The 17377-nt window shown below is 48.2% G+C and overlaps 2 protein-coding genes across 21 annotated transcripts in view; one reads left to right on the forward strand and one right to left on the reverse strand.

Moving 5' to 3' along the window:
• The window catches only part of MYO18A (myosin XVIIIA), a 100982-nt gene extending 97846 nt beyond the window's left edge, over nucleotides 1-3136 (reverse strand). For 4 of the 14 annotated variants that reach the window (XM_053274621.1, XM_053274620.1, XM_053274618.1 and 1 more), the window contains exon 1: nucleotides 2996-3133. The gene's annotated coding sequence lies outside the window, so the exon portion shown is untranslated. Of the gene's footprint in view, nucleotides 1-2897; nucleotides 2913-2995 lie in introns of those variants that run through there. The other 10 variants (XM_053274612.1, XM_053274608.1, XM_053274609.1 and 7 more) reach the window with 4 other exon arrangements.
• Nucleotides 3137-3498: 362 nt separating this feature from the next.
• The window catches only part of CRYBA1 (crystallin beta A1), a 35044-nt gene continuing 21165 nt past the window's right edge, over nucleotides 3499-17377 (forward strand). For 4 of the 7 annotated variants that reach the window (XR_008311744.1, XR_008311749.1, XR_008311746.1 and 1 more), the window contains exons 1-4: nucleotides 3563-7664; nucleotides 10239-10349; nucleotides 15340-15555; nucleotides 16801-16865. Coding sequence is in view for 1 of the 7 variants with exons in the window: in XM_053274624.1 (XP_053130599.1) it covers nucleotides 15525-15555; nucleotides 16801-16865 (96 nt within the window). In the remaining 6 variants the exon portion in view is untranslated. Of the gene's footprint in view, nucleotides 7665-10238; nucleotides 10350-14649; nucleotides 15556-16800; nucleotides 16866-17377 lie in introns of those variants that run through there. The other 3 variants (XR_008311743.1, XR_008311747.1, XR_008311745.1) reach the window with 3 other exon arrangements.

Consider the following 17377-nt stretch of genomic DNA (forward strand, 5'->3'; position numbering starts at 1 on the left):
GAGAAGAGGAAGGTACAGGCCTACCCAGAGAGAGCCTCAGTTCCTGCTTTTTGAAGGCCTCTCCAGGTATTGAGGATGACACATAAAACATCTAAGGGCTGCACCTAAGCATGACACAACCCACTCCGCTCTAGCACACACCCATCTGGGAGGTACACTCATCATGAAGCGACAATGGCAGCCCTGGGATTGCCCCACAAAGTGCCAACAGCCCTAAGCGTAAATCCAAAACAGCCAACACAAGTTCCGAGTATTAAGCAAACGCAAAGAGGTTGGGGCCACACCTCAGGAGCCGAGCATCTGCCTCGGATATTGCATGCATTGTTAATTTGTATTATTGCTGATTTGACTTGGTTGTTTAACATCTCTTTCCCCAGCCCCCAACTGTAAACCACCCTGAGGGCATTTGTAAAATTGGGTGGCATACAAATCCAATAAATAAATAGTACCCACTAGCGTTGTTTACTACATGATGGAAGTGCTCCAAACAATCAATGCATAGCTCAGTGACATAGTATCTGCTTTGCCCACAAAAGGTTCCTAGCAGCATCTCTAGGTAGGCCTGGGACAAACTCCTGCCTGAAACCCTCGAGAGCTGCTGCCAGTCAGTGTAGCTCACAACACTGAGCTAGATGCAGCAAGGGTCTGACTCAGTATGTATAAGACAGCTTCCTATGTTGCTATAAAGCCCAGACCTCCACAGCCTCCCTGTCACATGCACACATATGCACCACTGTATATATCTTCCGGAAGTCACATTTTTCTCCCCTGTTCAGTTTTGCTTTTATCACGCACACACTGAAAAAAGGTAAACATGCCAAGGAACCCTCTGGATGTCCGAGACAGAAAGGTGGCGTCCTTTGGTGAAACCACAGAGCTGATGGTAAGAGATTAGCATCACACAGTCCAAACGTTGCAAAGGTATCATTATGGCTTGCAGGGGTAGCGTTAAAGATGTTCAGCATATGGAGCAAAGCTTTTTCCTGCGCTGTCCTGGAGCGAGTGGGGAAACTGAAGCCAAAGCGCAGCTACCCAGAGGAGAGTTGACATTTCCAGGCCCCACACACAAGATATTCCCTGGAATTCTCCCTCGGACAGGGCGGTCAAAGAAGGGAAGGCTGAACAGCCAGGCCCAGATCAGCTTCCAGCTTTTGCAAACTGTGTTTCCCCACAATATACAGTCTCCCACAGCAAAGCCCGCCTCATGCAAAGCTGTTCCCCCTACAGGAGCTGCATGCTCAGACAAGGCTACCCTGAATTTCTGCTTACCACGCAGATGTTAACAGCACAGAAGCTCTACCAGGGAAAAAAAGTGGCAACACTGCCAAGGAGCCAATGCGTGGGCGGTGGGTGGGATATAACTTTATTCCCGAAAGTAGAGAGCAATTGCCATGTTCTCCCAAGCACAATTACCATCTCAAAAATGACATAATTATTTGTTTATGTATTATTTATTTATTTATTTGTATATGCACACATATACAACGCCATGCACAACTCTGGGATAGGACTGGGAGCTAGTGCACAACACAGTATGCAAAAAGCCGACACACATGGCACTGTCCACATGCAAATACAGTTCTCAAAGCAGGAGCAGGGCAGAGTTAAGGGGACACACAAACACACACACAGGCAGGCCCATTTCATCCACGCTACTGAAAACTCAGGACCTGCCTCCCACTGTCACGCATAGGGACACAAAGCTAACACCCCTATACCAGTTTAAGAGGGGAAAGGAAACACAGGCCACACTTTCACACCCGAGAGGAGGGAAAAAACCCTGCTTTGCTTGCAGAAGGTCCCAGGTTCAATTCCTGGCGGCATCTTCAGATAAGCCTTTCCCAAGACTCTTGCCTGAAATCCTGGAGAGTTGCTGCCAGTCAGTGTGGACAATACTGAGCTAGAGGGACCGGGGGTCTGACTCGGTAGAAGGCAGCTTCCAGTGCTCCTAAGACCCAACACTTGGCTGCTCCCCAAATACGTTCACACACTCCAAGGCCTGCTGCACACCATGTCCAGAGGGGTGTGGCCAACACCCAGCTCCTAGGCAGGGATGGGTGAGTAAGAGGAGAGTGTGTGTGTGTGTGTGTGTGTGTGTGTGTGTGTGTGTGTACACGCAAGCACGCGTGTGTATGCGCAAGCGTGTGTATGCGCAAGCGTGTGTGTGTGTGTGTGCAAGAGTGTGCTTATGTGCAAGTGTGTGTATGCATGTGTGCGTGCATGTGCAAGAGTGATTGTGCATGCGCAAGAGCGTGTGTACGCATGTGTGTACACGCAGGTGTGCCTGTGTACGTGCAAGAGAAACTATGCTCACCAACTCACACACGTGTCCTGTCTTGTGCGTGCCCCTGTGACGCAGAGCTCATAATATTCAGCAGGGTATGGACAGCAGACAGCAACAGGTAAAGGGTGCATGAGGAAGCGGGAGAGTCACACACACAGACACACACTCGTGTGTATATGAGGGGGGGGGAAGGATGCTCACTGACAGACACACACACACCCCTCTCTCTCATACCCAGAGTACACAGGCTGTGTATATCTGTATGTGTCTATCTATATGTGAGAGAGAGAGAGAGACGAGGCTGCCCAACTGACACTCGCTCCTCACGCCTCTGAGAGACGACTCAGACAAACCCGCCCCGCCCGCTGCACGCCTGGACCCACTCACACGTTACAGGCCACCGACCCACCGCCACCACCCCCTCCTCGCCCCAGCCCGATGCAAGGCGGGGATATGTGTGTGGGGGGGTGCCCGACTTGTGGTGCGCGAGACACGCATCTCCCCCACCACACGCGCCCGGGAGACGCGCGTCTGCGAGGCGTGCCCGGGCCCACCGCACCAGCCGGGGGGCCCGACCCCACACCCAGCCCCGTCCCGGCCGCACCCCACACACCTGGGACGGCAGCGGCCCCTCAGTCTCCGGCGCCGCCCTTCCCCGGCCCAGTCCCAGTCCCAGTCCCGTCCCCGCGGCGACTGTTCCGCCTCGCTCACCCTCGGCCGGCGCCGCCGCTGTGAGGAGGCCGGGCCAGGCCTGGCTCTGCTGTAGCTCGTCGGGGCCTCCCTCTCTGGCCGCTCCCGGGCCGGCATCGAGCGCGGCTGCGGCGGCAGTACTAGCAACAGCAGGAGGAGAAGGGAGGAGGCGGCGGCGGCGGCGGCGGGGCGGGGAAAGCGGGCAGGCCCGGCGAGGGGGCGAGGCCCACTGTGCTGCTGCTGCTCCTGTGAGCGGAAGGAAGGCGAGCAGCCGGCCGGGCCGCTCCTGAGGAGGAGGAGGAGGAGGCGTCCCCCAGTCCCCCCATGCACGTGGAGGGGAGCGCGCGGGCTCCATGTCCCTTTAGAGGAAAGACCCCCCTCAGCCGCTTCATGTCTTCGTGAGGGAAGGTCCTCTCGGCCGCTTCTTCGTGAGGGAAGGCCCACTCAAGAAGGGAAGGTCCACTCAGCCACTTCATTTTTTCCTGTGGGAAGGTCCTCTTGGCCGCTTCATGTCTTCGTGAGGGAAGGCCCACCCAGCAAGGGAAGGTCCACTCAGCCGCTTCATGTCTTCCTGTGGGAAGGTCCTCTTGGCCGCTTCATGCCTTCGTGAGGGAAGGTCCACTCGGCCGCTTCTTCGTGAGGGAAGGCCCACTCAAGAAGGGAAGGTCCACTCAGCCGCTTCATGTCTTCGCGAGGGAAGGTCCACTCGGCCGCTTCTTCGTGAGGGAAGGCCCACTCAACAAGGGAAGGTCCACTCAGCCGCTTCATGTCTTCGCGAGGGAAGGTCCACTCGGCCGCTTCTTCGTGAGGGAAGGCCCACTCAAGAAGGGAAGGTCCACTCAGCCGCTTCATGTCTTCGTGAGGGAAGGTCCTCTCGGCCGCTTCTTCGTGAGGGAAGGCCCACTCAACAAGGGAAGGTCCACTCAGCCACTTCATGTCTTCGCGAGGGAAGGTCCACTCGGCCGCTTCATGTCTTCGCGAGGGAAGGTCCACTCGGCCGCTTCATGTCTTCGCGAGGGAAGGTCCACTCGGCCGCTTCATGTCTTCGCGAGGGAAGGTCCACTCGGCCGCTTCATGTCTTCGCGAGGGAAGGTCCACTCGGCCGCTTCTTCGTGAGGGAAGGCCCACTCAACAAGGGAAGGTCCACTCGGCCGCTTCATGTCTTCGCGAGGGAAGGTCCACTCGGCCGCTTCATGTCTTCGCGAGGGAAGGTCCACTCGGCCGCTTCATGTCTTCGCGAGGGAAGGTCCACTCGGCCGCTTCATGTCTTCGCGAGGGAAGGTCCACTCGGCCGCTTCATGTCTTCGCGAGGGAAGGTCCACTCGGCCGCTTCATGTCTTCGCGAGGGAAGGTCCACTCGGCCGCTTCATGTCTTCGCGAGGGAAGGTCCACTCGGCCGCTTCATGTCTTCGCGAGGGAAGGTCCACTCGGCCGCTTCATGTCTTCGCGAGGGAAGGTCCACTCGGCCGCTTCATGTCTTCGCGAGGGAAGGTCCACTCGGCCGCTTCATGTCTTCGCGAGGGAAGGTCCACTCGGCCGCTTCATGTCTTCGCGAGGGAAGGTCCACTCGGCCGCTTCATGTCTTCGCGAGGGAAGGTCCACTCGGCCGCTTCATGTCTTCGCGAGGGAAGGTCCACTCGGCCGCTTCATGTCTTCATGAAGGTCCTTTCGGCCGCTTCATGTCTTCGTGAGGGAAGGCCCACTCAGCAAGGGAAGGTCCTCTTGGCCGCTTCATGTTTTCCTGTGGGAAGGTTCTCTCAGCCGCTTCATGTCTTCGTGAGGGAAGGTCCACTCAGCCGCTTCATGTCTTCCTGTGGGAAGGTCCTCTCGGCCACTTCATGTCTTCATGAAGGTCCTCTCAGCCGCTTCATGTGTTCCTTTCCGGCATTTATGAGGAGATGGGAGAACTCCACCTCAGCTTGATGTAGTCAATTGCAAGATTTATATCCTGCCTTTCAGTGTGTATGTGACCATACAAATAAATGAGAGAGAGAGAGAGATTGAGAGAGAGAATGGTACGAAGAGAGATGACTGGCAACAGGGAGTTAGAAATTTTAATTGAACTTCTCGGCTTATATTTAAAGAAGCCTGGAGTTGCTGACTCTCCGTTGTCAGTCTTTATTTATTTTTCTATGTAAACCCATTTGGAAACTTTTGTTGAAAAGCAGCATACTGTATAAGTAGCAGTAGTATAACAGTATGACTATATATTTAGTGTATAAATATATATTTTAGTGACTAAACCTATTCTTCCAAGATCCAGAGCCTCCTGAGAAGCTGAGAAGTTGTTTCTCAACTTGATCCTACCGTTCAAATAAATATATATATGTGTATATGTATATATATGTGTGTGTGTGTGTATATATATATATATATATATAAAATATATATTCTAATATTACATAGAATGTTACCAAGTTTTGTGCAGCAGCGTGTAATATTCAGCCTGAGTTTACTACCAATGACAACTATCTTTATGTTGTCAAATAATCAGATGTTTAGTCTTTGTTTCAATGTATATTCTAATTATTCTGTAATCTCTGTTTTATATACATCTATATTTTATTTATAATGTATGTTATTTTTGGTGGAGGATGGAATTGGTTTATTTTTCCTGGTTGGTCAAAGACCATAATAAATTTAGTTCAATTAGTTCAATTCTATATGTGTGTGTACACACACACAAAGAGTACAAAAAGATATGTTCCTCATATATGTTTATATCATACATTTTTATGTTACTGGTGCTTTCTGTTTTTCAAGGAGTGTTTTTTTTAAATTTGTTATATTTTTAAACAGGTTTTAGTATTTTGAGATTGTTTGATGCTTGTAAGCCTATATATAAGCAACCTTGTGTTGTGATCATATGTGTTTTTTTAGATGAATGAAATCTATATACATTTGCATAGGAATAATATAGGGCTGCGTGAGTTAAGAGGTTTGGTTCTTTTTCTTTTGCTATGTAGACCACTTTGAAAACCTTTTGTTGAAAAGTGGTATGTAAATATTTGTAGTAATTGTAACAACAACAGGAACTAATAAACACTAGTCTTAGTAAAAGACTAATAACAGCACCAGCAAAAAGGCTTTTTTAAAGAGTCAGGTTTTAATTTGGTGCCTGAAAGGAGGTAACACTAATTAATTAGTTAATTGGCTAAACATTGCAGTCCTATAATGATTCTTATCCTTTTTACTTTCCAGGCCAGGATCTGATATCCAAGGCCTCTCTCTGTGTCAGCTGCTGTTTCCTGGTTCTTCCCTGACAAGTCTGCAGAATGGCACAGTTTTTTACATTGCAGTTCTTACAACCAATGATGATACCTAGATACGTTTCTCTCTCTCCAAGGCCTATTCTGCACTTGCTGCGAAATTTCAAGGGATAATATAATATATGGAGTTGCCCTCTAATGAGTCAGACCCTTGCTCCGTCTAGCTCAGGATTGTCTACACAAACTGGCAGCGGCTTCTCCAAGGTTTGAGGCAGGAGTCTTTCCCAGTCCTGCCTGGAGATGCTGCCAGAGAATGAACCTGGGACCTTCTGCATGCAAAGCAGACCACTGAGTTGTAGCCTCATCCTCTAAGGGGAATATCTTACAGTGTTCACATGTAGTCACCCATCCAAATGCAAACCAAGGTGGTCCCTGCATAGCAAAAAGACAGTTCATGCTCACTACCGCAAGACCAGCTGTCCGCCCCAAAGGGCAGCTCTCCTAATTTCCACTTCAGTGCTGTTGCATGTTTGGACCAAAATTAAATTTTGCTTCAAAGTATTTTGGAACCTCTCCTCTAGCTGATATTAAGAGGAGTACCATATGAATTGTCCATAGGAGTTTCCTTTATTCCCAAGGCTAAGTTGTGGTATTTATTACAACTACAGTCTTTGATTGATTAATCAAGTAAAAGCCTCTTTATCTGATTAATGTATTAAAAACCATTGAATGGCTCAAAAGATACCCCAGTAGGTGGTACATTTACCTTGAAAAAGAATGGGCAGCATCTAGATTAGTTAGTCGTGACTAAGCACAACTGAAATCAATCGGCCAAGTTAATCATGACTAACCTAAGTCCCATCAATTTCAATGGGAGCTAGTCATGACTAACTCTGGATGCAGTCCATTGGTTGGTGTGTGTGTGTATATACTGCCAATGACAGGAATACCTTAGAATAAGCATCCAATCTCATATCTATAACATATGTGGCATCCAACTCAGAATGGAATAGGGCCCATCCTATCAAGCAGCTGCAGAGACAGATAGGAAAGAAAATTGAGCCATTTTCTTTATTGGAGGCTACATACATAACCTCCTAATGGTAATGGAGAGCAAGTCATTAAAATTGTGATTTGCTTTACTTTGGTGCCCCTCTAGTGGACTGTGCTTCAGGAACAGAACAAGCCACACAAGACAGAAACATGCTTTTTCCACAGGTAGGTTCCAGACCTTGCCACACACAAAAAAACAAAACTCTGGAAAATGCTTTTCTTTTCCAGAATATCTTGAAAAACTCACCCATTGGAAAGCAGGGGGAATGATACCTCCTAGATGTAGGAAAAGATTAGAGTCACAGCAAGAGAACAAAATGGTGGCAAACTCCAGGCCATCACTGAGTCACTGACTGACTGACATTAAACTCCCAGACAGATCAACAATGAGGAACCTTGAAGATGGATCATCAGCTCATAATTATCAGGTAAGACTAAAGATGTTATATTACAAAATAATATGATCTCAGGATCCAGAGGAAGATGATAGCTGGAGATCTCATCTACTGGGTTTAGGACCGGAGTCCAGAGTGCTTTCCAGATTAAACCCTACAGCAGTTTTACTACGGATCTGCTAAGTGTGTTTCCGTACTTCCTGTGTCATGACACAGCAGACCCTGCGCTGACAGCAAGGTGCCATTCACATTTCCAGTGCCTTCTTTCGGATTTTATCTTTACGATATAGTGCTACAACTTTGCATGTGCGTCGCAAAAAATTTAAAAAATTATAGGAGTTTGAGATTCTGGGGATCATTTTCAATACGATCGTGCCAAACCAAAGCATTTTACCCCTGTTTTAAGGTTTAATCTGTAAAGTGCCCAGTACAATTTCAGATATTGGAGCAATCCCAAAAGACAAGAAAGGTGTTTGCTGTAGAAACGCGATACACCTGCAACATTTGTCTTGGCAACTGGAATATAACCCATTTTCATCAGAGAGAGACCAGTGAAGTACACATTTCTTCAGGTTTCCTTAAGATTAGTACTTTAGTAACCAAGGTACTTTTCTGAACTTTCCAAACCCATTTCCAAAAAAGGAATGTCCAAAGGAACATTAGGAATGTCCAAAGGAATGTACCGAGTTCTGAATTCCAATTTGACCAATTTGCCTTGATGTTTCAAAAAGACTAAATCAGTTACCATCATGGACAATAAACTTCTTGCTTGTTGATTATTGTCTGTCCAAAAATAGAAAGTCTAGTAAATTTTCCTTGCAAAGCTATAGGTGATGCACTTGTCAAATTATAATTAGAGGAGGAATGTAAGAATTTGGCACTAGAAGCCAATTGGTAATATTTGAACTGGAGAAAAATCTCCAATTGCACTGAAGATAGGACTTTACTGGGAGGTGGGGAGAGGTAAATGCCCTCTAACCACCAGACAACACTACTCTTTCATTTCTTTCATGTTCCTGTAAGGCTTTCCAAAGCACCGCTGGGTCCTCAGCCTTTGCAGACAGCCTTCCACTATGTTTTTTTGCATATTGCTCCTCCTCTAACTACAATTGTATAAGTCATCCTGTTCATCAAAATAAGAACACACCCCATCCTGATGTACTTCATTAGGCCTTGAAGTTAACCTTCATGTGCCCAAAGAGAAGCAGCGTGCCTTCATTGCTGCTTCTGATGTGACAAAAGCCCACAAAGACTTCCTTTTTACCTTGAGGCAGGACTGGCCTGCCTGAAGCTCTCCAGCTGTTGTTGGACCACAACTCCCATCACCTCAGTTGTGGCTGGGGGTGATAGGAGTTGTAGTCCATCAACAACTGGAGAGCCTTCAGTTCACCTCCAGATTGTTGTGCTCTCCTGGGAAGGCAATGTAACATCATCTGTCTTTCTGGTGTTTTATTTTTAAAGTAAAAAGGCAGACACAATAAGCAAACAGAAAGAGAAAAGAGACCACATAATGGGAGGGAGTAGCTTTTGCAATCGGTGCCCTAACCAAAAATGAAGCGACAGCACCCACTACTGTCTGAAAAGTCAGTGTGCAGAATTCTAAGGGAAGCTTAACCACCTGTTGCAATTGACCTGATGTTGAAATTGACGTAATCACACACAAAACTATTCAAAAGTGTTATTGCTGTGCTGGGGGTGTAACCGCTTAGGGAACAGTTTTAATCTTTTTAGGCCAGGAGTTCTCAGACTAGGATCTGCGACTGCTTGGAATGCAGAAGGCCCCAGGTTCCCTCGCTGGCAGCATCTCCAGGTTGGGCTGGGAGACTCCTGAGCCTGAATCCCTGGAGAGCCGCTGCCAGTCAGTGTAGATTCTCAATGTTGGGTCCCCAGATGTTATTGGACTTCAACTCCCATAATCCCCATCTAAAGGCCACTGGGGCTGGGGATTATGGGAGTTGAAGTCCACTAACATCTGGGGTCCCAACGTAGAGAATCCTTGGTGTAAACAATACTGAGCTAGATAGACTTCCTATAAAGCCATTTCCTATGTTTCTATTGAAGGCGATTGTATCTGGGGATGATGAGAATTGTAGTCCAGCAACATCTAGGACCCCAAGTTTGAGAACCCCCGTTATAATGAATTCAGGGTTGTGAATATGGGTCCTAGCTGGCCAGCTCTTTTCTTAGGCAGGTCACTAGCTCACCTGAACTTGTGTGCCAAGGAAGCAGTAAACATTTTCTGTAGTTTCACATACTGTAGTGTTCTCAGTTACAACTTGGCCTCCATGCACCCACACCTTCCCTTGGTCCTTCAGCCCCCATCCTCTACAGGTGTGTGGAGGGACGGGACACTGAAGCTGTGTCACTGTTATGCCAGACTGGAATAAGATGTAGCTGTATTTACCCAAATACAAGACAACTCTGAATTTAAGACAACGCCCATAAAAATTGAGTTTAAATACAGGTCATACCTGTATTAACTCAAAAGGAAGAGGACTCTGAATTTAAGACAACGCCTCAATTTCTAACAGCAAAGAACCTGGGGAACTAACTCTGGATGTGGTCCATTGGTATTTTTAATATTTTTTTTTTAACTGCTAATGACAGGAATACCTTTGAATAAGCATCCAATCTCATATCTGTAACATATGTGGCATCCAACTCAGAATGGAATAGGACCCATCTTATCAAGCAGTTGCAGGAAAATCTAGGATTCAGGTAAAAAGTAGAACCAGCAAAATAGCCATTTAAATTTGTCTGAGACGCTAGGCCTATGCCACTTAAAAAATTAGATTTGATTAACTAGTTTTCAACAGAGTGAACCAGTGAAGGGGCCGCTCCGATAATCCTCACGAGGAAACAGACACGTGCTCATCTGCCCTTAGCTTTATTTACTTTATTTATTTATTTATTTAGACATATTTGTATACTGTCCAAAACGCAAGTCTCTGGGTGGCCCCGCATAGAATAATACAATCCCAGAACGCTTGGGTCAAACAAGACTTTGTGATTTTCTAGGCTAGCCAGAAATCTGCTACAGCACTCAGTGCACAAACCTGAGAGACAGCCCTCCAGCCTCTGTTTGGAACCCTCCAGCGAAGGAGATCCCCCCAGTGCATGAGGCAGGCTGTTCCACTGTCAGACCTTTCCTACAACTGGAAATACTTCCTAATGTTTAGTCTAAATCTGCTTCCTAGAGGTTTCAACGCCCTGGTCCTGCACCCAGGAGCAGCAGGGAACATATACCATTCTCCCTAACCAAAATGCATCGAGGGAAAGTGAGGGATCAGTCTGCCACACGGCCTCTATAAGCTTTAAGCCCTCTTCAGACATTACATTGTACATGTAAACCATTGTCTCTACGTGTATTCATGTTTTTGTGTGAATGCCTTTATATGCATGCATTTTAACCATGAACCTGGATACAGGCCTACTCACATGCAGGGTACAATAGGAAGGGTACTGCTATATGTGCATTCAACATGTGAATAATTGTACATGTGTACAGATCTGTGCATACTTATGCTACACACAGATGGTATGTGACTTGCACATAAGGCATGCATAGGGCTTCCTGTGTTTCCAGTCTTCAAGAGGATTGGGGCCAAAGACCAAGGGAAAGAGCCAAGGGTGGATGTATGGAGGTGACGTTGTGTGTGATTGGTGGAAGCCATTCCGTGTATAAATGGCCACACAAAAATGTTGCCCTCCCTCTTCTTTGAGAGCCTGTGTCTTTCAGTCTCAGGTTACCAAGGGAACGGCTCCTTCATGGGTTGCTTTGACCTATCTTCTCCTCACCCTTCTGTCCTCCTCAACCATCTCTCAGTGGCCCTTGGAGGGTGGGTGGGTGAGTTGTGCTTCCGAGATCACTCCAGACCTTTTAATTAATGTATTTCTTCAGTCAATCAATCAACAGGATGGCGGGGGGGGTCCATAGACATTTGCACAAGCTAAATATAAAATCAGACCAATAAGTCCAGGGCCCACACTTGGGGTTGACAGGAGCCACCACTGCTTGCAGTGAAGATCATTGATATAGCCCTGCTAACTGGGCAAAGAGGCACCTTTTGATGTGGTGATTCTCTTTATTGAGCAGGGGGAGAGTAACTGGCCCTATTCAACCCCAGCACAAGACCTCCAGTAGGGATGTGCATTTCGTTTTGGATACAAAACGTTTTGTGAACAAAACAGGCCATTTCGCCTGTTTTGTAGCCAAAACAAAACACCCAATGCGCAAAACAGAACATTTTGTAGCCAAAACAAAACATCCCTGTTTCGGATACAAAATGTTTTGTTGTTTCAGCTGTTTTGGAACTCCATTTTGCAATTGCAAAAAGTCTTTCTCCTTCAGTCTCTATTTTGAGTTTTGACATCTGTGTGAATTTCCAGCCCTTCCAGCCTGCAGATTGGCCAGCGGAAGCATGAGCTGATCTGCTGGCAATTGCCTCCTTATTCCTTTTAAGCAAATTTCAGGGTAAATTTTACCCTCATTAGGCTAGTGTGCATTTACCCTCATTGACCAGTGGGGCAGTGTGCATTTCATTGTTGTTGTTTTACACTGTTGTGTGTACATCAATTGTATTTTGGGCAGGGGGGGAGGTGGATGTGCATGACCTTTGGAAATCTGCCTGATTTTCCCCCAAAGCTCTGCTGTTGTTGATGTGTGATGTTGATGTTATTTGGGGTGGATTGGGGGCAGAAAGGGGGATTTAGGGGCAGAAGAGTGGTTCAGGTGGTAGTGCCCCAATGGGTGCCTGCTGCCACCCAGATTCCAAAGGAATTGGGAAAAGGGCTGATTTTTAAAGAATTTCTGAAGATGAAATGTCTTTGGGGCAGATTCGGGGCAGAAAGGAGGTCTGAGGGGCAAAACAGCGGGTTGGGTGGCAGTGCCCCAAGGGGTGCCTGCCACAACCCAGATTCCAAAGGAATAGGGCAAAGGGCTGATTTCTTAGGAATTATTTAAGTTTTCGCTTCTTTAAAGTCCCCCCCCCCAGGGAATAATGGAGGTTTCAGCAGACCCATAACTCCACCTGGGGGGCACTGGGGTGGCCAGGAGTGAGTCGTGGTGTAGTGCACATAGGGTGCCAACTGCCCCCATGGGTTGCTAACCCATGGGGTGCTGGGTTCTGTTGTTTCTGAGGTCTTCTGAGTGTAGATTCTCTGGTAGCATATGAGATTTTCAATGACAAACCATGAATCCACTCTTATATGCTACCAGAGATTCAGATTCTCTGGTAGCATATGAGAGTGGATTCATGGTTTGTCATTGAAAATCTCATATGCTAGAAGGAATTATGGAGGGCCATCATTCCCTATGGGGAAGAACTTTACAGACACGCAAACTCCATTACATCTTTAAAAATCAGCCTTCTGCCCAATTCCTTTGAAATACTTCTGGCAGCTTCCTTGCCCCCACTAGGCACTACCACCCACCCTACTCTGCTCTGGGACACCCCTTTCCCCCCAACATGAAGCTATACTTTTGCTAAAACCTCAATTCTTCCCTATGGGAAAAATCCTATACTTCAAAAATTCACCGAAACCCAGCCCTTTGCCCAATTCCTCTGAAATTTGGGTGGTAGTTTCCACCCATTGGGCACTACCGCCCCCACCCACTAGTTTTTCCCTGGGGCCATTTTAAAAAATCCAAAACGTTTCGGATTTGGATTTTGCAATTTCGAACAAAGAACAAAATTGGGGTGTTTCGGATTGGCTGGTTTTGAACAAAGTACAAAACGGGGGTGTTTCGGATTTGTGCCAAAAACAAAACAGAAAAAAACACAAAACGCACAACCCTAACCTCCAGTGACTGTTGCTGGGGTCTATCTTATGTTTCTTTTTAGATTGTGAGCCCTTTGGGGACAGGGAGCCATCTCATTTATTTGTTATTTATTTCTCTGTGTAAACCACCCTGAGCCATTTTTGGAAGGGCGGTATAGAAATTGAATTAATTAATAAATAATAATAATAATAATAATAATAATAATAATAATAATAATAATAATAAAAAAAAAATTAAGCCTCAAGCTGGCTGTGGGCTGAGGTGGCGGGAACTGCCGGAGGGCTTTGTTGCATTCCCTACCGCTCACTTGTGAAAAACAAAAGAGTTACTCAGTCGCTGGGCAGAGTGCTGAGCCTGCAGCCTGGGTGCCACCACCAGCGGAAGCCCAGCCTGGGCACCAGGCCCAGCCGACCGGCTTCTGGGAGGTTTCCTCCCCCACTGGGTGGGCAGAGGGTTGGCAGCAGGTCCTCACAGCTTGGGGTCCCACAAATTTAGGATTGGCTCACCAGCCAGCCATTATTTGTGGTCGGCAACAATGATCCCCTGTCTCCCCGCAAATCCTTTCTGGCACACAGGCAGAAAGCTTAGGAGAGAAGTGGGTCTTCTGCCCTTTGCGCAGGGATACAGAGAGGGTAAGAAACAGCTTTCTTGCCTTCTCCGAAGTGGCAGTGGAAATGCGACCTGTCTGAGGTGGTGACCTGCACGGCTCGCCAGAGGACTGGGGGTGCTCGCCACGGGTGAGCTGGCAAATGGGTTTGTAGATGCCTGTCCCCAGCCAATGCTCCATCTGTGAAAGGCAGGGTGTGAGAGGGGGCAGCTATCTCCCACCCTCCATTCCCCTCTCCCCTAAGGAGGCTGAGATGCCATTGAGAAGATTGGCTTGGATCTCACAGAGCCACAAAATGCCAGAGTTGGGAGAGGGCCCTGGAGGTCTTCGAGCCCAGACCCTTGCCCAGTGCAAGAGACAGCTACAGTGTTGCTGACAGAGGGCCGCCCAGCCTCAGTCTGGGAACCTCCAGCAAAGGAGAGCCCGCCACGGCAGGAGGCAGACTGGCCCATTGTCCTGCAGCTCTTAAGAAATGGCTCCTGGTGTCTACCCTAAATCTGCTTCCTTGTCCTTTCAGCCCATTAGTCCTAGTCCTGCCCTCAGGAGCAACGTTCTTCCTTCTGTTTCTCTGCAAAGTACAACGTAGATTGATGGCAGCAGACAAAAGGAAGGAGAGCTGATCTTCTGGCAGCAAGCATGAACTGTCCCTTTTGCTATGCAGGGTCTGCCCTGGTCTGCTTTTGGATGGGAGACTACATAAGAACATAAGAACAGCCCTGCTGGATCAGGCCCAAGAAGGTCCATCTAGTCCAGCATCCCGTTTCGCACAGTGGCCCACCAGATGCCGCTGGAAGCCACAGGCAGGAGTTGAGGGCATGCCCTCTCTCCTGCTGTTACTCCCCGCAACTGGTACCCAGAGGCCCCCTGTCCCTGAGGCTAGAGGTGGCCTACAGCCCTCCGACTAGTAGCCATCAACAGCCCTCTCCTCTATGAAGTTATCAAACCCCTCGACATATGAGTGCTGTTAGGTATTCCCAGAGAATGGGGGCATAGCTGAGTGGTAGAGCATCTGCTTCGCATGCAGAAGGTCCCAGATTCAATCCCTGGTGACACCTCCAGGTAGGGCTGGAAGAGATTCCTGCCTGGATCCTTGGGAAAACTGCTGCCAGTCAGTGCAGACAATAATGACCTAGATGACCCAAGGGTCTAACTCAGTAGGCAGCAGCTTCCCATGTTCCTAAATCACACGCATTGCCATTATCCCACGTCCAGATCTGTTTCCTGGCCTGTGTCATAGGGATGAAAGGGGATAGATGCTGTGCTAGAAATGATTCGTTATGAGGGAGCCAATCTGACATTCCTGTACATATTGCGGGCAGGGGTGGAGTTTGGATCCATTTTCCGCCAAGAATGCAGCTTGGACCGAAGAGGCGAGCAGCTGAAATCTCTGGGGATCAAGAGAGGCACAATGGCAGAGAATGCATCCTGCTGACCGCAGCATGAATCTTGCCGGCAGGCGGGCACTATATAAACAAACAGAGCCTGTCTGGGCAGCAGGCGGCCCATGGAGGAAGTGTCAGCATTCAGCGAGCGAGGTGAGTCACTCCAGACAGCCGGGCTTCCCCTTCTCGGCTGGATTCGACAGGCTGAGCCTCTCATTCGGAAGGCTCTCCCTACTACCCCCATATCAAAGAATCCTTCCTGGAAAATAGCAGTGTGTGTAGGGATGGGAAGAGCTGGGATGGGAGCTTGGAAACTGCATGATAACAATGGTTTGCTGCATATGTCTGGTGCTTTCAAAGTGTGCAAGCACTTGCCATTCTACAGCAACCTTGCGAGGCAGGGGTTCCTGGATTCATGAGGAAAAGAGCTGGCCTCGAAGTAGTGAGCATGAATTGTCGCCTCTGCAAAGCAGAGTCAGCTCTGGTTTGCATTTGGAAAGGTGACTGCATGTAAGCACCATCTGCTGTTAGATATGGGGTGTGGGGGCTGTAAGTGGCAGAGCATTAGCATGCAGAAGGTCCCAGGTTCAGTCCCTGGCAGCATCTCCAGGTCGGGCTGGGAAAGACCCCTGTCTGGAACCCTGGAGAGCTGCTGCCAGTCAGTGTAGTCAACACTGAGCTAGATGGACCAAGGGTCTGACTCAGTAGATGGCAGCTTCTTAAATCCCAATATATTAAGGGCAGGGATATTCCAGGAAGGGGTCATAACTGAGTGGGAGAGCATTTGCTTTGCATGCAGAAGGCTCCAGGTTCAGTACCTGGCAGCATCTCCAGGTAGGGCTTGGAAAGACCCCTGCCTGCAACCAGGGGGAGCTGCTGCCAGTCAGTATAGAGTATAGACAATATTGAGCTAGGTGAACTAATTCTCTCACTTGGTAAAGCAACTTACTATGTAAGCTGTGAAGGGTTGGATTGGGGCCATGGCACTAGAAGAAGGGGTGTTTCTCTTTCCACTCTGTGCCATTTCCCCTGTCACCCTCCAAACACACACACACACACACACACACACACACACACACACCCTCTACTTCCACTTATTTGCTTTGCAGGGGAAACATGCAGTACTGCAGCAGCTGCTTTGAATTACTTTTTTTTTTTAACCTTGCTGTCACAGATCCTTTTCCTCCTGGACAGTTTATATTGCGGGCTTTTGGGATCACTATTGCCAGACACTGCTGGAGAAAGTTGTATTTGCAATAAGGACAGTGTGAATGCCAAAGGATAGTGTCCCAACTCCAATCAGTTCCAATCAGTTGTCGTGGGTGACTCAAGTTTGAAGACAAATTTGATTTCCCCCCTTCTCTCCCTCCCTCTCACTCTCCCTCTCTTTCTCAATAGAAGCAATCCCTGCAGCCAAGATGGCTCAGACAAACCCCCAACCGGCGCAGCTTGGCCCATGGAAGGTAGTCCTACATTTTATTTTTCAATATGCCTTCTCGTTTAGCAGCTCAGCACACAAGCAAGAGCTTTGGCTGGCCATGCAGAGTGGGACAAGGTGTCACAGACAGGCTCACTTCTGCCATGAGACAGAGGGAGGCAGCTGCCTCAGGTGGTGAATCTGGGTGTCTACATACAGCAAAGTTCAGTTTTTAAAGTATTAATTAGATTTCCACCCCTCGGGGCAGATCATTCATGAGACACGGTGATGCAGTGGCCTGAAATGGTGGGTGGCTGCGGCACCAGCAGAGTGATGAGATGCTCCCCACTGTCGCCATCAGAGCAGCTCTTCCAGACCGATCAGACCCTGGCAAGATTTGCACAGAGTGCCCCCCTACATACTCCTTCTGAAGCTTGCAAGAAGCACCAGGAGAGAAGAGGAGGCTGCTGCTGCTGGCAACCTTCTCTTCTTCCTGCCCCTGGCACCACTTTGGTTTTGACCCCCACCAGGATTTTGATGCCTTTTATCAGCCACCGC

This window comes from Hemicordylus capensis, chromosome 12, assembly GCF_027244095.1.
Source record: "Hemicordylus capensis ecotype Gifberg chromosome 12, rHemCap1.1.pri, whole genome shotgun sequence".
Classification (NCBI taxonomy): domain Eukaryota; kingdom Metazoa; phylum Chordata; class Lepidosauria; order Squamata; family Cordylidae; genus Hemicordylus; species Hemicordylus capensis.